Source organism: Prionailurus viverrinus, chromosome A1 (genome assembly GCF_022837055.1).
Source record: "Prionailurus viverrinus isolate Anna chromosome A1, UM_Priviv_1.0, whole genome shotgun sequence".
In the NCBI taxonomy this organism is placed as follows: Eukaryota; Metazoa; Chordata; class Mammalia; order Carnivora; family Felidae; genus Prionailurus; species Prionailurus viverrinus.
The window spans coordinates 88,377,442-88,394,536 of record NC_062561.1 but is presented as its reverse complement, the minus strand read 5'-3'; the positions used below and the strand labels follow the sequence as shown (position 1 = coordinate 88,394,536).

At 55.3% G+C, this 17,095-nt stretch overlaps 1 protein-coding gene across 3 annotated transcripts in view; it reads left to right on the top strand.

The window, feature by feature from the left end:
* The window catches only part of OBSCN (obscurin, cytoskeletal calmodulin and titin-interacting RhoGEF), a 159,135-nt gene that overhangs the window by 81,007 nt on the left and 61,033 nt on the right, over nt 1–17,095 (top strand). For all 3 annotated transcript variants that reach the window (XM_047851995.1, XM_047851979.1, XM_047851985.1), the window contains 16 exons: nt 1,367–1,639; nt 1,953–2,219; nt 2,976–3,242; nt 3,330–3,593; nt 3,911–4,174; nt 6,921–7,184; nt 7,526–7,789; nt 8,129–8,392; nt 11,313–11,576; nt 12,109–12,372; nt 12,709–12,972; nt 13,513–13,776; nt 14,301–14,564; nt 14,901–15,164; nt 15,714–15,977; nt 16,314–16,577. In XM_047851995.1, the coding sequence (XP_047707951.1) occupies nt 1,367–1,639; nt 1,953–2,219; nt 2,976–3,242; nt 3,330–3,593; nt 3,911–4,174; nt 6,921–7,184; nt 7,526–7,789; nt 8,129–8,392; nt 11,313–11,576; nt 12,109–12,372; nt 12,709–12,972; nt 13,513–13,776; nt 14,301–14,564; nt 14,901–15,164; nt 15,714–15,977; nt 16,314–16,577 (4,239 nt within the window). The remainder of the gene's footprint in view (nt 1–1,366; nt 1,640–1,952; nt 2,220–2,975; nt 3,243–3,329; nt 3,594–3,910; nt 4,175–6,920; nt 7,185–7,525; nt 7,790–8,128; nt 8,393–11,312; nt 11,577–12,108; nt 12,373–12,708; nt 12,973–13,512; nt 13,777–14,300; nt 14,565–14,900; nt 15,165–15,713; nt 15,978–16,313; nt 16,578–17,095) is intronic.

Below are 17,095 nucleotides of genomic sequence, written 5' to 3'. Positions count from 1 at the left end.
TCCTCATGAATTCACGCAGTTGTTTGCTCGGAGCCTGTGTGCTGGAATGTGCCTGGCCCCCACACCGGGGCTCTGCAGGGAGTGTGGCCTGGGGATGCCTCCAGGTGTCAGGAGTAACAGTTGCACCAGCCAGGCGGCATGAATGCTATTCTCCCACCTCCCAGATGGGGAAGTGGGGGCCCGATGCAGTCCATGGTTGGCCCAGAATCATAGGGCATATTGATGTCCAGGCGGGATGGTGCACTCCCCTCCCAACGCCAGGCTCCAGCATTCAGGGAGGTCAGGAGGAGGGCCCTCCCGGGGGCAGGGGGCTCTGTCAGTGGGAAATAATGAAAGAACAACAAAGAAGCCTTGCTGTGGTTTTTTTCCTGTCCTCTTCTGTGAAATCCAGCAAGCCCAGTGAGCTCACACCACATCCACTCTGTAAACTCGTACTCATGCTTAATCCAGGAAACATCAGCTAAAGTGAGAAACACGCTGTCACACAGCATCCTCTTCAGAGACAATACACACTTGCCCATCTGGCTGTGCGGCCAGAGCCTTTTCTTTGCGCACCAGTCTGTGACTCAGTTTCCTTGTCTGCCCTGCACACGTCATCCACCAATGGGCCATCCATGAGTTCCTTTTGTGGTCCCATAGATGTAAAACACCTTCAGGTGCAGAAGAAGGCTGGAGACAGTCCCTCTCCATCATTAGGACTTCTCTCTGAGCCTTCCCCACACCTAGGTCAGCTGCAGAAGTGGGTTTTTTCACGTCGCCAATCTTCCAAAGCATTTAAGTTTTCACATGGCCACAACTGTTTTCACACTCCTACTTCTTTTTTTAAAAATATTTTTTAATGTTTATTCATTTTTGAGAGAGAGCGAGCGAGCATGAATGGGGTAGGGGCAGAGAGAGAGGGAGACACAGAATCCGAAACAGGCTACAGGCTCTGAGCTGTCAGCACAGACATGGGGTTTGAACCCAGGAGCTGTGAGATCATGTCCTGAGTCAAGGTTGGATGCTTAACTGACTGAGTCACCCAGGGGCCCTCCTATTTCTTCTTTTAATCTATGATTTAATTGCATTCTGTGACCTTGGGGATGGACGTAGGCAGGTGTGGAGAAGAGTTTGGGGAGAGGAGGGCTCGCTCTGACCCACCCCATGTGCTCTGAGAAGGACCCCAGAAGTGGGCTTGGGGTTCATCAGTGGAGCCAAAACTCGCACGTGTGGACAGTTGAGCTCTGATACATTTGCTGTGCTCTGGGTTTCATCATTCTGAGCCTTACTCAGTCCAGCTGTGAGCCCACCCCCAGTCTTGGGGAGTGCCCCTTTCCCTTGGCAGCTGGCTGCAAGGGACCGTGACTTGCTAGTCTGTGCCTTGCAGGCCGGAAAGTGCTCATCACAGAGGATCTGGAGGACATGGAAGTGCGTGAGGGCTCTTCGGCCACCTTCTCTTGTCGCATCTCCCCTGCCGACTATGAGCCTGTCCACTGGTTCCTGGACAAGACGCCCCTGCACCCGAATGAGCTCAATGAAATTGAGGTTCAGCCAGGTGGCTACCACGTGCTGACCCTGCGGCAGCTGGCGCTCAAGGACTCAGGCACCATCCACTTTGAGGCAGGGGACCAGCGGACCTCAGCTGCCCTTCGGGTCACAGGTGGGCTGTGTGCCCAGTGCTGGCATGGGGCCTGGCCCATAAGGCTGAGGGTGCAGCCTTGTAGAAGGCAGATCTTGGCCATGTGCAGAGCATGGTCCTGGGGCTCACAGACAAGGTGCCCGGCCCACAGATCCCGGGGAGGTGGGGCTCTTTGAAGGTGATTGCGGCATGTGGTATGCAGAGCTGATCCCTCAGTCTCCAAAGTGTGGGCTGGGCCATGCCAGGCCTTCTCTGTATCCCTGGCAGCCCGTTTGTGACCCCAGCCTCATGGGGCAGGGGCCCACACCTCCTGAGCTTTCCTCTGCACCTCCAGAAAAGCCAAGTGTCTTCTCCCGGGAGCTCACGGATGCCACGGTCACAGAGGGGGAGGATCTGACCTTGGTCTGTGAGACTACCGCCCCGGACAGCCCCGTGTGCTGGACCAAGGATGGAAAGACCCTGCGGCCATCAGCCCGGTGCCAGCTGAGCCAGGAGGGCCACCGGGCCCTGCTGGTCATCAAGGGTACCACTGTGCAGGACGGTGGGCGCTACAAGTGTGAGGCCGGGGGCTCCTGGAGCAGCTCCATTGTCAGGGTCCACGGTGAGTTCCTGGGCTCATGTCCTACTCTCTGTGTGGGGGAGGCTGTGGCCCCCCTTGTGCATGTCCAGGTGTCTGCTGCTTTGGTAGAGTTGACCATCTTCCACCTGTGTCTCCTGACCAGCAGCGTCTGACTTGCTTCATTCCTATGTCTTGTTTTCTGACATCTCTGTGTCCCCTCATCCTAGCTTGGTTCATCTCCAAGTGTCTCAGCATAAACCACATGACAAATACCATGGATCCACAGACCAGTTAAACCATGGACATTTACTGTGTCCCAGTCCTGGAGGGGGAAGTCTGAGATCCAGGTGTGGGCGGGGCTGTTTCCCCACTGAGGCCTCTCTCCTTGGTTTGCACACACCGCCCCCTGCCTATGTTCTGGCTTTGTTCTCCATCTGTGTCCTCAGCTCCTATGTGATCGCTCAGATACGTGGGATTCGGCCCATCCCAATGACCTCAGGTTACCGAAATCACCTCTGTAAAGACTCCATCTCCAAACACAGTCACATCCTGAGGTTCTGGGGGTTGGGGCTCCAGCATATGAATTAGGGTGGGGGACACAGTTCTCTTCCCAACCGTTTGCCACCCCCCCAGAGGACAGAGTTTTGGAGTTCGCTGCCCATAACCCCCAGTGTAGAAAGAGTGAGGTGGGCCTGCCTGAGCCCTCTGGCTGCTGTGTCCTCAGCTGTCCCCAACCCCAGGGGCCCTCAGCTGGGGTGCAGGATGGAGGGGTCAAGCCAAGCCTGTGCCTGCTTACAGCACGGCCGGTGCGGTTCCGTGAGAGGCTGAAGGACCTGGAGGTGCCGGAGGGTGGAGCTGCCACACTGCGCTGTGTGCTGTCATCCATGGCCGCGCCTGTGGAGTGGCGCCGTGGAGATGAGGTTCTGCGGCCCGGAGGCAAGTACAGCCTGCGTCAGGAGGGCACAGTGCTGGAGCTGGTGGTCCGGGACCTGCGGCCCCAGGACACCGGGCAGTACTCCTGCCACTTCGGGGACCAGATGACTTTGGCCATGCTCACAGTGAAGGGTAAGCATGCGTGCCTGCCTTGCCCACATGCTCCTTTCATTCCTGTGGGAGGTCAAAGGTGACATTCCCTGTTGGGCCCTGTTGTAGCCCTGCCTGCTGAGTTCATAGGGAGACTGAGAAGCAAGGAGGCCTCAGAAGGGGCCACAGCCACGCTGCGCTGTGAGCTGAGCAAGGAGGCTCCCGTGGAGTGGAGGAAGGGGTCTGAGACCCTCAGAGCCGGGGACAGAGTCAGCCTGAGGCAGGACGGGACCATGTGTGAGCTGGAGATCCGTGGCCTGGCCGTGGCAGATGCTGGGGAGTACTCGTGTGTGTGTGGGCAGGAGAGGACTTCAGCCATGATGACCGTCAGGGGTAAAGACCACGTGTGGCCAAGCAGTCGTGATTTGGTGTCCAGTTGACTTTGTGATGTCCATCTGCTCTCATTCCATGTTCATGTTCTTTCTCTCCCACATTCTCTGGTGTCACCCTCCACCCGTTACTCTGTGGAATCTCTCCCCTTCCTGGGCTGTTGTGTGAACTGTGAGAAGCCAGTATCCCAGCCACTTACCACTCCTTGGTCACTGCTGGTCCTGTTGTTCTGTAGAAGTCTGTCTTGTCATCTGTCCCATCATGTACCACCACCCCCCAAAATCTCCAGAGAATCTGATCTTCTATGTCTGACTTCCCAGCCCTGCCTGCTGAGTTCATAGGGAGACTGAGAAGCAAGGATGCCACGGAAGGGGCCACAGCCACTCTGCACTGTGAGCTGAGCAAGGAGGCCCCTGTGGAGTGGAGGAAAGGGTCTGAGACCCTCAGAGCTGGGGGCAGAGTCAGCCTGAGACAGGATGGGACCATGTGTGAGCTGGAGATCTGTGACCTGGCTGTGGTGGACACTGGGGAATACTCATGTGTGTGCGGGCAGGAGAGGACGTCGGCCACACTGACTGTCAGGGGTAAGGATTTTGTGTGGTCATGTGGAGCAGTGTCTCCATGTCTCAAAAAGGTGTGTCATGTCCTGTTGTTCTGCCCTGGTCGCCATAGGGTCATTCTGCCTCTCTGCCTCTGTCTCCTGCATCCTGCAGCATGAATCTCTAGCATCTGCTTGTGTGAGGCTCATCCCAAATAAACTGCAGAGAATGAGGTTCTTTCTGCCCTCAGGGGGTTACATCTCAGGGAGAAATGGGGGGCATCCTACACTACAACTGAGGATTACAGACTTCATGAGTTCTCTGGAGGGAACATGCCGCAGAGGAGCTAGGAACTAGATCGAAGCTTGGCACTCAACGCAGCGATACTGAGAGGCTGACTGAGGAGGGGAGCCAGGAAACACATGCAGGGACATGGAAGAGATGTGGGGGTGAAGTGTGAATGTGGAGGGTGGATGGAGGCAAGGTCAAGGTGTGCAGAGTGAGGTGGGGTGAGGTGAGGTGAGTTGGGTTTGGAGGTAAGATGTGGTGAGGTAGATGTAGACTATGAGGTGAATCATGTGAGGTGGGTGTGGAAGGTGAATGAGGTGAGTTTATGTAGAAAGTGTGTGAGGTGAAGTGAGGTTAGATTGGGTGTGTAGCGTGAGTTGAGGGGAGGTCTGTGTGTGGGGGGGTGAGTTGAGTTGAGGTGACATGAAGTCTGGGTATAGATGCAGAGATAAAGTGAAGTGAGGTGATAGGTGTGGAAGTGAGATTAGATGGGTGTTGAGGTAAGGTGGATGGATGGGTGTGAAGGTGAAGGGTGTTGAGGTGAGGTGAATGAGAAAAATGAGGTGAGGTGAGGTGATTGTGGAGGTGAGGCAGGTGTGGAGGTGAGGCGAGGTGGGTGTGGAGGTGAGGCGAGGTGGGTGTGCAGGTGAGGTGAGATGGGTGTGGAGAGAAGTGAGGTGGGTGTGGAGGGGAGGGGAGGTGATTGTGGAGGTGAGGGGGTGTGGAGGTGAATTGAGGCAGGTCTGGAGATGAGGCAAGGTGGATGAGGTGAAGTGGGTGTAGTGGTGAGATGAGGAAGGTGAGGTGAAGTGGGTGTGGAGGTGAGATGAGGTGATTGTGGAGATGAGGCAGGTGTGGAGGTGTGGCAAGGCAGGTGTGGAGGTGTGGCAAGGCAGGTGTGGAGGTTATGTGGGTGTGGAAGTAAGGTGGGTGTGAAGGTGAGGTGAGGTGATTGTAGAAGTGAAGTGGTGTGGAGGTGAGGTGAGATGGATGAGGTGAGGTGATGTGAGGTAAGGTAGATCAAGAAGGTGAGGTAGGTGTGGACATGAGGTGAGACAGGTGTAGGAGTGAGGTGGGTGAGGAAGGTGAATTGAGGTGGATGAGGTCAGGTGAGGTGGATATGGAGGTGAGGTGGGTGAGTGTGGAAAGTGAGATGAGGTGGGTGAGGAAGGTGAGGTGGGTGTGGAGAGGTGAAGTGGATATGGAGGTGAGGTAAGGTGGGTGTGGAGATGAGGTGAGGTGGATGAGGTAAGGTGATGTGAGGTAAGGTGGTCAGGAAGGTGAGGTGGGTGTGGACATGAGGTGAGGCAGGTATGGAGGTGAGGTGAAGCAGGTGTGGAGGTGACAGTGGGTATGGATGGAATGTGGCGGGTGACGGAGGGGAAGGTCATGTGTGCCATGCCCAGGAAGGCAGGGGGACATCCATGTGGAGGTGGGGTCCAGGTCTGATGCTGACAGGTGGGTAGGTCTGCTCACAGCATTGGCAGGAAGTCTTTTGGGAGTGGGGCATCTCAGACATGGTGGGATTCAGGATGCAGGGCAGGACAGGAGGGCTGGTCCAGGGGTTAGGGATGACAGGCCCTGTGAGGGGCAGGTGGGAGTCCCTATGCAGTGGAGCTGCCTGCCATGGGTCATCCTGCCTGCTGTCCCCGAGGCCCTGCCTCCAAAAGGCAGCTGTGTTGCCAGGTTGATATCTGTGGCCATTTCTCATTTGCTCTCTGTGCGTGTGTCTGCTCCTCTCAGGCCTGACAACCCCTACACCAAGGTCCTGGGGCCTGAGCAGGCTCTGGGAGGAACTTGTGCAGTGGTGCGAGGGGCCCGAGACCCTTGGGAATGGGGGCTCAGAACAGGCCCTGCCATGGTGTGGCTGGTGGCCTCCTGATGTGGCCCGGGTCCTCAGGGGCCCTTATGGGGGCCTGGTCACTTCCTGCAGGGAAGCAGATGAGACAAGGTAGGATGAGGCCACCCCCCACATCCCGAGGGTATCCTAGGAGCACCCGGGCCCCTATGGTGCTTGAACTGTGTGGATGAACATAGCATCTTTGCCATAGGAGCACCGGGTGACCTCATGGAGCATGGGTGCCCTCTAGTCTGGGAGCAGTTGTCAGAGGCTGCAGCCATGATGTGGTCCAAGCAGGGCAGCCTGGGGTATGCGAGGTGGATGAGGGACCTGGGACCTTGAATCTAGCATCAGGTACAGTCTAAGACAGGATTGACCATGGAAGATGCTGGCAGATGTCCCCGTTGGCCACTATGTCTATCTGTTCTGTGGGCACTATGACCATTCCCATGCATGTGTCCATGTCCTGAAGTCCACTGTGGATGCCAGCTCCTCTGTCTCCCTGCTGCCCAGCCCCCACACACTGTGATCCACCCATGTGTCCATGTGTCCATTCTTTGATTTCCTATTTGCTCCAGGGTGCATTTCATTGTTGAGTGTCCACATCCTGACTTCTTCAGTTACTTGGTCTGATGCTCTCTGTGTCACCTTGTTCCTCCCCAGCCCTGCCCGCCAAGTTCACAAAGAGCCTGAGGAAGGAAGAGGCCACAGAAGGGGCCACAGCAAAGCTGCACTGTGAGTTAAGCAAGGTGGCCCCCGTGGAGTGGAGGAAGGGGTCTGAGACCCTCAGAGCTGGGGACAGAGTCAGCCTGAGGCAGGACAGGACTGTGTGTGAACTGGAGATCCATGGCCTGGCTGTGGCAGATGCCGGGGAGTACTCGTGTGTGTGCGGGCAGGAGAAGACTTCGACCACGCTGACTGTCAGAGGTAAAGATTGAGTGTAGTCATGTGGCCCTGTGGCTTGGTGTCTCCACACTGTGACTATGTCACCATCTTCTCCCTGTCAGACTCCGTGGGCATCTGTGCCTCTCCAGCTGTGTCCTCCTGGGGACTCTAGCCTTCATCTCCCCATCCAGTATTTGTCCTGATGTTTGTGTCTGGGCTTGTGTCTGTCTTTCCTGGGCCATTTGCCTCCTATCCACCCTGTGCTCCATTCACTCATTCATGCTGTGGCCCTGGGCAGTTTGTGTGGTGCTTGTGGGTGTCTTATCCTGGACACAGAGTCCCCGAGACAGTCTGGAGTCCTCCTGATCCTTGGCTGTCTCCAGCCCTGCCCGCCAAGTTCACAAAGAGCCTGAGGAAGGAAGAGGCCACAGAAGGGGCCACGGCCACTCTGCACTGTGAGCTGAGCAAGGAGGCCCCCGTGGAGTGGAGGAAGGGGTCTGACACTGTCAGAGCCGGGGACAGAGTCAGCTTGAGGCAGGAGAGGACCGTGTGTGAGCTGGAGATCTGTGGCCTGACCATGGAGGATGCTGGGGAGTACTCGTGTGTGTGTGGGCAGGAGAGGACATCGGCCACACTGACCGTCAGAGGTAAAGATTGTGTGTAGTCATGTGGCCCTGTGGCTTGGTGTCTGCACATTGTGACTATGTCACCATCTTATTCCTGTCAGACTCCGTGGGCATCTGTGTCTCTCCAGCTGTGTCATCCTGGGAGACATCTCCCTTCATCTCCCCATCCAGTATTTGTCCTGATATTTGTATCTGGGCTTTTGTCTGTCTCTCCTGAGCCATTTGCCTCCTACTCACCCTGTGCTCCGTTCACTCATTCATGCCATGGCCCTAGGCACTTTGTGTTGTGCTTGTGGGTGTCTTGTCCTGGACATAGAGTCCCCGAGACAGTCTGGAGTCCTGATCCTTGGTTCTCCCCAGCCCTGCCTGCCAAGTTCACAAAGAGCTTGAGGAAGGAAGAGGCCACAGAAGGGGCCACGGCCACTCTGCACTGTGAGCTGAGCAAGGAGGCCCCTGTGGAGTGGAGGAAGGGGCCCAAGACCCTCAGAGCTGGGGACAGAGTCAGCTTGAGGCAGGACGGGACCATGTGTGAGCTGGAGATCCGTGGCCTGACCATGGAGGATGCTGGGGAGTACTCGTGTGTGTGTGAGCAGGAGAGGACATCAGCCACACTGACCGTCAGAGGTAAAGACTGTGTGTGGCCACCTGAGTGACTTCCCCCTGCCTCTTGGTCTTTGCTCCCCTATATCTCTCAATGTTGCTGTCTCTCCAGGACCACACGATAGCCATGTGGAGCATCCCACAGTCTCACACTAAGAACACACTGGTCAGTCCTGTCCAGGCCCCGGGGTGGATGGTACGGGGACCCCCAGGAAAACATGTACAGATGGGCATCACAGTCCAGGAGAATGGCCCGGGGCTCCTGGCCTGTGATCAGGCTGTGGATGGGCACGCATCCTGGGCCCAGGTGTGGGGCTGGGAGCATGTCACACACATGACGAATGTGTGAAGGAGGACTGAGGGCAGCATTGGGGTGTTCAGGGATAAGGTGGCCAGACAGGCCAGGCCCTCCTTTGTCTGGTGACAGGGTTTGATTGCCCTCTGAAGGGCTCTGTCCCACTTGGCTTGGGCTGCAGGACAAACACTGTCACGGGTCCCACACTCGTAGTGGCTGGAAGTCTGAATCCAGGTGTTGGGACCCAGGAGCATCCGTCCTTAGAGTGTACACATTGTCTCCTCCCATGTCCTCACGTGGCTGTCCCTTTATTTGTGTCCTGATCCCCTCTTGTTAGGATGCCAGCATGATTAATGACCCGCCCAGTGACCTTCTTTACCCTAATTACCCCTCTGAAGGGTAATCGTATTTCCATATGTGCTCATATTCTGAGGTCTCGGGGGTACAACTCCAGGATACAATTTGCTGGTGGGACAAGTTTGTGCGTGACACTCTGCCCTCTTACATCCCTGGAAATGCATGTCCTTCCCACGTGCAGCGTATGCACACCCCGTCCCCAAGGCTCCAAAGCCTTACCTGAGTCCAGTGTCACCACAGAATCCAGAGTGTGATGGAAGCATGTGCACCAGGTTTGGGTGACACTCAAGGTGGCTTCCTCTCAGCCATGAACCTGCGAGGTCAGACTGCACACCTCCCAAACGCAGCCGCAGGACATGTACCAGACGCGCATTCCTGTTCCGAAGGGGAGAAATGGAAATGAGGGAAGAGGTCCCTGGTCCCTGGAGACACGACACTGGGCAGGGAAGACTCCTGGATTTTAAGGCTGGACAAGGAGCCTCTGGCTCAATGCTCTGTCCTCTGGGCCCACAAGTGGTGCCGTGGGCCGTGGGTAGATGTGGCCTGGCCTGTGGATCCCATGCCGTGGCAGTCCTGCAGCCTCTGAATTTCCCTTGCTTTCCTTCTTGCCCTTCTTGACGAGTGATACGTGCCCACAGTTGGGCAGCTCCATGGGCGCATCCCGTAGGACCCCTGGAAGTCTGATGGTTTCCTCCATTTCAGCCTTCTCATCTCTGATTCAGGTGTGGCTGTAGCATTTCTGCATGCTCTCCAAAACTTCGTTGGTCTCCCATGCAGCTCTCAGGAGTGTGGCTCATCAGACCAGCCTTCCGCACACCCTGCCTGGGCGACCCTACCTCTGTTCCCGCTTCTGCCCTGCTCTTACCTGTGTTTCACCACAAGGAGTGAGAAGAAATCAGGCTGCTCCCTCAACTCTCTTCTTGGAGATCTCTCAGCTAACCAGTGCAAGTTCACTGCTTATGAGGCCCACCTTCCACAGATTCTGGGCAGAATTCATCCACCCACAGACTGGGCAGAATTCATCCAGGTTCCTTGCTACTTCCTACAGATACTACTTTTCCTGAAAGTGTCCAGTCAGCTGTTTCTCATTGCCGATTTGGGCCTCACCAGAAGTGCCATAATGCCTGTACTGACCCCTGCTCCCATGATCTACTCCAGGCAATCTAGATCTATCCGGCTGTCTGTCAAAACCCAGCCTTCACTCAACATCAGTTCCAAAGCTGGTTCTAGAACTTGAGGTCTTTGTTATGGCAGGAACCGCTCCTGCTATCAAAACAGGCATGACTGAGATATAGAGAAGTGGCCTTGACATTGGAAATGTGTAGTCTCCCAGTCCTGGAGGCTGGAGTCTGGGATCCAGTCAGGACAGGGCTGGTTCCTCCAGAGTCCTCTCAGTGGCTTGCAGATGACTGCCTTCTCATGTCCTGTGTCTTCACGTAGCTGTCCCTCTCTGTGTGTGTGTGTATGTGTGTGTGTGTGTCCCGATGTCCTCTTCTGATAGGGATCCAGTCATATAAGATCAGGGCCCACCCTAGTGACCCCCTTTTACCTTAACCACCTCTTTAAAGACTCCATCTCCAGCCCTGTTCTGAGGCCCCCTGGGGCCTTGACATGAATTTGGGGTACGGGAATCACCCCACAACATGGTGTGACTAGGGTGGACACTGGTCACCTGTAACTTTAGGACCTCATTGTGCCTACAGTTGGAATTCAGGTGACAAGGGCCCAGGGGTGTGGTTAAAAGGCCATGGCTGCATCCATCATAGTCTTGGAAATCTGAGCAGGAGAGTGAGTGTCTGGTGGAGTCTGGACAAGAACATGTGAGGTGGAGCAGAGAGGGCCTAGTGTGGGTGGGGATAGTGTGCAATGAGCCCAGGTGTGGGCAGCAAGAGATGGATGCCCTGCTTTGGCTGGGAAACATGGGGTGAGAAGCAGCAGTGGAGCAGTGAATGTCATGACCACGAGGTGCCTCATGGGCATTCTTCCATGAAAGAGCCATAACGTCATGTGTGAGTGGGAGGAGCCTGGCTTCAAGCTCAGTGCAGGTGAGGCCAGAGCTGGGCTAGTACGAAAGGTCGGGGTATGAGGATATTGAGAAGACATGACACCTGGAAGGAGGCAGTCCCTGGGTAAAATGCCCCTCAGGGCAAGATGCCAGAGACCATTGCAGTCGAACATGAGCTGATCTGCCTGTCCTCCTCCATACTTCTGCTTTGTTGATCCTGAGTGTTCACGTCATGCCCCAAATCCTCCAGAGGGATGGATGACTTCTATCCATCTGACCCTCCACAGCACTGCCTGCTCAGTTCATCCAAAATCTGAAGACCCAGGAAGCCATGGAAGGGGACACAGCCACACTGAACTGTGAGCTGAGCAAGGCAGCCCCTGTGCAGTGGAGGAAGGGGTCCAAGACCCTCAGAGCTGGAGACAGAGTGAGCCTGAGGCAGGATGGGACCATGTGTGAGCTGAAGATCTGTGGCCTGGCCGTGGCAGATGCTGGAGAGTACTCATGCATGTGTGGGCAGGAGAGGACGTCGGCTATGCTGACCATCAGGGGTAAAGACCACGTGCGGCCAAGCAGAGCTGTGATCTGGTGTCCAATTGACTTCCTGACATCCATCTGCACTCATTCTGTTTTCACATTCTTTCTCTCTCACATTCTCTGGTGTCACCTGCCCTGTTACTCCATCGAATCTCTCCCCTTCTGGGCTGTTGTGTGAACCACCGGAAGACAGCATCCCAGCCACTTACCCACTCCTTGGTCATTTCTGGTCCTGTTGTCCCATGGGACTCTTTCTTGTCCTCTGTGCTATTGTGTCCTGCCCTCAACAATTCTCCATTCTGTGTCTGACTCACCAGCTGTGCTAGCCAGAATCATACACATTATGAGGCTTGAGGAGCAACCAAAGAGGCCATGGCCATACTGTGCACAGGACAGCCTGAGGGAAACCACAACCCATAGTGTGTGCTCAACCACTTAGTACATGGCCCGTGTCCATTTATTTGTCTTTTCTGTGTTGCTTGTGTCCTGTCTCGTCCATGTGCTCAGAGACCGTGACTGTGTCTGTGTCTTTCTGACCATCCCCAGCTGTGCCTGCCAAGTTCACAAAGAGCCTGAGAAAGGAAGAGGTCACAGAAGGGGCCACAGCAAAGCTACACTGTGAGTTAAGCAAGGCATCCCCTGTGGAGTGGAGGAAGGGGTCCGCGACCCTCAGAGTTGGAGACAGAGTCAGCCTGAGGCAGGACGGAAACATGTGTGAGCTGGAGATCTGTGGTGTGGCCATGGAGGATGCCGGGGAGTACTCGTGTGTGTGCGGGCAGGAGAGGACATCGGCCATGCTGACTGTCAAGGGTAAAGATCATGTGTGGCCACGTGGGCCAGTGTCTTGGTGTCTGCATGTTGTCCATTATCGCCACCTTCTCCCTGTCAGACTGTGGGCATCTGTGTGTCTCCAGCTGTGTCCCCCTGGGAACTCCCAGCCTCCATCTCCTTGTCAAGTATTTGTTCTGGTGTCTGTGTCCAGGCTTGTGTTTGCCTCTCCTGGACTGTTTCTTCACCCACTCTGTGCTCCATTCACTCATTCGTGTTGTGGCCCTGGGCAGTTTGTGTGGTGCTTGTGGGTGTCTCGTCCTGGATATAGAGTCCTCGAGACAGCCTGGAGTCCTCCTGATCCTTGGCTCTCCCCAGCCCTGCCTGCCGAGTTCACAAAGAGCCTGAGGAAGGAAGAGGCCATGGAAGGGGCCACGGCCACGCTGCGCTGTGAGCTGAGCAAGGTGGTCCCCGTGGAGTGGAAGAAGGGGTCTGAGACCCTCAAAGCCGGGGACAGAGTGAGCCTGAGACAGGATGGGACGGTGTGTGAGCTGGAGATCCGTGACCTGGCCGTGGCAGATGCCGGGGAGTACTCGTGTGTGTGCGGGCAGGAGAGAACGTCAGCCACGGTGACCGTCAGGGGTAAAGACTGTGTGTGGCCAAGTAGAGCTGTGATCTAGTGTCCAAGTGACTCGTGATGTCCATGTGCACTCATTCCATGTTCACGTTCTTTCTCTCCCCCATTCTCTGATGTCACCCTCCACTGTTACTTCGTGAAATGTCTCCCCTTCCCTGGGTGGTTGTATGAACCAAGAGAAGCCAGCATCCAAGCCACTTTTGACCTCTCAGTCCCTGCTAGTTCTGTTGTCCTGTGGGAGTCTGTCTTGTCCTCTGTGCTACTGTGTCCTGCCCTCAACAATTCTCCATTCTGTGTCCAACTCTCCAGCCATGCTAGCCAGAGTCATACAAAGTATGAGGCTTGATGAACCATCAAAGAGGCCATGGCCACGCTGTATATAAGCCAGTGAGGGAAGCCACAACCCACAGTGTGTGCTTGGCACACCCAGCAAGCACATGGCACATGTCTAGTTTGGTTTGTGTCTTTTCTGTGCTGTTAGTGTCTTGTCTTATCCATGTGTTCAGAGACTGTGATTCTGTCTGTGTCTTTCTGACCATCCCCAGCTGTGCCTGCCAAGTTCACAAAGAGCCTGAGGAATGAAGAGGCCACAGAAGGGGCCACAGCCATGCTGCGCTGTGAGCTGAGCAAGGCGGTCCCTGTGGAGTGGACAAAGGGCTCTGAGACCCTCAGAGCTGGGGCCAGAGTCAGCCTGAGGCAGGATGGGACGGCATGTGAGCTGGAGATCCGTGGCCTGGCTGTGGAAGATGCTGGGGAGTACTCATGTGTGTGCGGGCAGGAAAGGACATCAGCCACTTTGACCATCCAGGGTAAAGACCGTGTGTGGCCAAGCGGAACTGTGATCTGGTGTCCAGTTTACTTTGTGATGTCCATGTGCTCTCATTCCTTGTTCACATTCTTTTTCACATTTTCCGGGGTCACCCTATACCCATTACTCCGTGGAATATCTCCCCTTCCTGGGTTGTTGTGTGAACCATGAGAAGCCAGAATTCCAGCCACATATACTTCTTGGTCACATCTCATCCTGTTGTCATGTGGGAGTCTGTGTTGTCCTCTGTGGTATTGTGTCTTGCCCTCAAAAATGCTCCATTTTGTGTCTGACGCCCTAGTTGGGCTAGACAGAGTCATACAAAGTATGAGGCTACAGGAGCCACCTAAGAGGCCATGGAAACACTTTACATAAGCCAGTCTGAGGAAAGCCACAACCCACAAGCACAACCAGCATGTGGCCCACATCGAGTTTTGTTTGTATGGTCTTTGTGCTGCTAATGTCCTGTCTCATCTAAGTGGTCAGAGACTATGATTGTGTCTGTGTCTTTCTGACCATCCCCAGCTGTGCCCGCCAAGTTCACAAAGAGCCTGAGGAAGGAAGAGGCCACAGAAGGGGCCACAGCCAAGCTGTGCTGCAAGCTGAGCAAGGTGGCCCCTGTGGAGTGGAGAAAGGGGTCCAAGACCCTCAGAGCTGGGGACAGAGTCAGCCTGAGGCAGGACGGAAACATGTGTGAGCTGGAGATTTGTGGTGTGGCCATGGAGGATGCCGGGGAGTACTCGTGTGTGTGCGGGCAGGAGAGGACATCGGCCATGCTGACTGTCAAGGGTAAAGATCATGTGTGGCCACGTGGGCCAATGTCTTGGTGACTGCATGTTGTCCATTATCACCACCATCTCCCTGTCAGACTGTGGGCATCTGTGTGTCTCCAGCTGTGTCCCCCTGGGAACTCCCAGCTTCCATCTCCTTGTCAAGTATTTGTTCTGGTGTCTGTGTCCAGGCTTCTGTTTGCCTCTCATGGACTGTTTCTTCACCCACTCTGTGCTCCATTCACTCATTCATGCTGTGGCCCTAGGCACTTTGTATTGTGCTTGTGGGTGTCTCGTCCTGGATATAGAGTCCTCGAGACAGTCTGGAGTCCTCCTGATCCTTGGCTCTCCCCAGCCCTGCCCGCCAAGTTCACAAAGAGCCTGAGGAAGGAAGAGGCCATGGAAGGGGCCACGGCCACGCTGCGCTGTGAGCTGAGCAAGGCAGTCCCCGTGGAGTGGAAGAAGGGGTCTGAGACCCTCAGAGCCGGGGACAGAGTGAGCCTGAGACAGGATGGGATGGTGTGTGAGCTGGAGATCTGTGACCTGGCCGTGGCAGATGCCGGGGAGTACTCGTGTGTGTGCGGGCAGGAGAGAACGTCAGCCACGGTGACCGTCAGGGGTAAAGACTGTGTGTGGCCAAGCAGAGCTGTGATCTAGTGTCCAAGTGACTTGTGATGTCCATGTGCACTCATTCCATGTTCACGTTCTTTCTCTCCCCCATTCTCTGATGTCACCCTCCACTGTTACTTCGTGAAATGTCTCCCCTTCCCTGGGTGGTTGTATGAACCAAGAGAAGCCAGCATCCAAGCCACTTTTGACCTCTCAGTCCCTGCTAGTTCTGTTGTCCTGTGGGAGTCTGTCTTGTCCTCTGTGCTACTGTGTCCTGCCCTCAACAATTCTCCATTCTGTGTCCGACTCTCCAGCCATGCTAGCCAGAGTCATACAAAGTATGAGGCTTGATGAACCATCAAAGAGGCCACGGCCACGCTGTATATAAGCCAGTGAGGGAAGCCACAACCCACAGTGTGTGCCAGTGTGTGCTTGGCACACCCAGCAAGCACATGGCACATGTCTAGTTTGGTTTGTGTCTTTTCTGTGCTGTTAGTGTCTTGTCTTATCCATGTATTCAGAGACGTGATTGTGTCTGTGTCTTTCTGACCATCCCCAGCTGTGCCCGCCAAGTTCACAAAGAGCCTGAGAAAGGAAGAGGCCATGGAAGGGGCCACGGCAAAGCTACACTGTGAGTTAAGCAAGGCATCCCCTGTAGAGTGGAAGAAGGGGTCCGCGACCCTCAGAGTTGGAGACAGAGTCAGCCTGAGGCAGGACGGAAACATGTGTGAGCTGGAGATCCGTGGTGTGGCCATGGAGGATGCTGGGGAGTACTCGTGTGTGTGCGGGCAGGAGAGGACATCGGCCATGCTGACTGTCAAGGGTAAAGATCATGTGTGGCCACGTGGGCCAATGTCTTGGTGTCTGCATGTTGTCCATTATCACCACCTTCTCCTTGTCAGACTGTGGGCATCTGTGTGTCTCCAGCTGTGTCCCCCTGGGAACTCCCAGCCTCCATCTCCTTGTCAAGTATTTGTTCTGGTGTCTGTGTCCAGGCTAGTGTTTGCCTTTCCTGGACTGTTTCCTCACCCACTCTGTGCTCCATTCACTCATTCATGTTGTGGCCCTGGGCAGTTTGTGTGGTGCTTGTGGGTGTCTCGTCCTGGACATAGAGTCCTCGAGACAGCCTGGAGTCCTCCTGATCCTTGGCTCTCCCCAGCCCTTCCCGCCAAGTTCACAAAGAGCCTGAGGAAGGAAGAGGCCATGGAAGGGGCCACAGCCACGCTGCGCTGTGAGCTGAGCAAGGCGGTCCCTGTGGAGTGGAAGAAGGGGTCTGAGACCCTCAGAGCCGGGGACAGAGTGAGCCTGAGACAGGATGGGATGGTGTGTGAGCTGGAGATCTGTGACCTGGCCGTGGCAGATGCCGGGGAGTACTCGTGTGTGTGCGGGCAGGAGAGAACATCAGCCACGGTGACCGTCAGGGGTAAAGACTGTGTGTGGCCAAGTAGAGCTGTGATCTAGTGTCCAAGTGACTTGTGATGTCCATGTGCACTCATTCCATGTTCACGTTCTTTCTCTCCCCCATTCTCTGATGTCACCCTCCACTGTTACTTCGTGAAATGTCTCCCCTTCCCTGGGTGGTTGTATGAACCAAGAGAAGCCAGCATCCAAGCCACTTTTGACCTCTCAGTCCCTGCTAGTTCTGTTGTCCTGTGGGAGTCTGTCTTGTCCTCTGTGCTACTGTGTCCTGCCCTCAACAATTCTCCATTCTGTGTCCGACTCTCCAGCCATGCTAGCCAGAGTCATACAAAGTATGAGGCTTGATGAACCATCAAAGAGGCCACGGCCACGCTGTACATAAGCCAGTGAGGGAAGCCACAACCCACAGTGTGTGCTTGGCACACCCAGCAAGCACATGGCACATGTCTAGTTTGGTTTGTGTCTTTTCTGTGCTGTTGGTGTCTTTTCTCATCCTTGTGTTCAGAGACCATGATTGTGTCT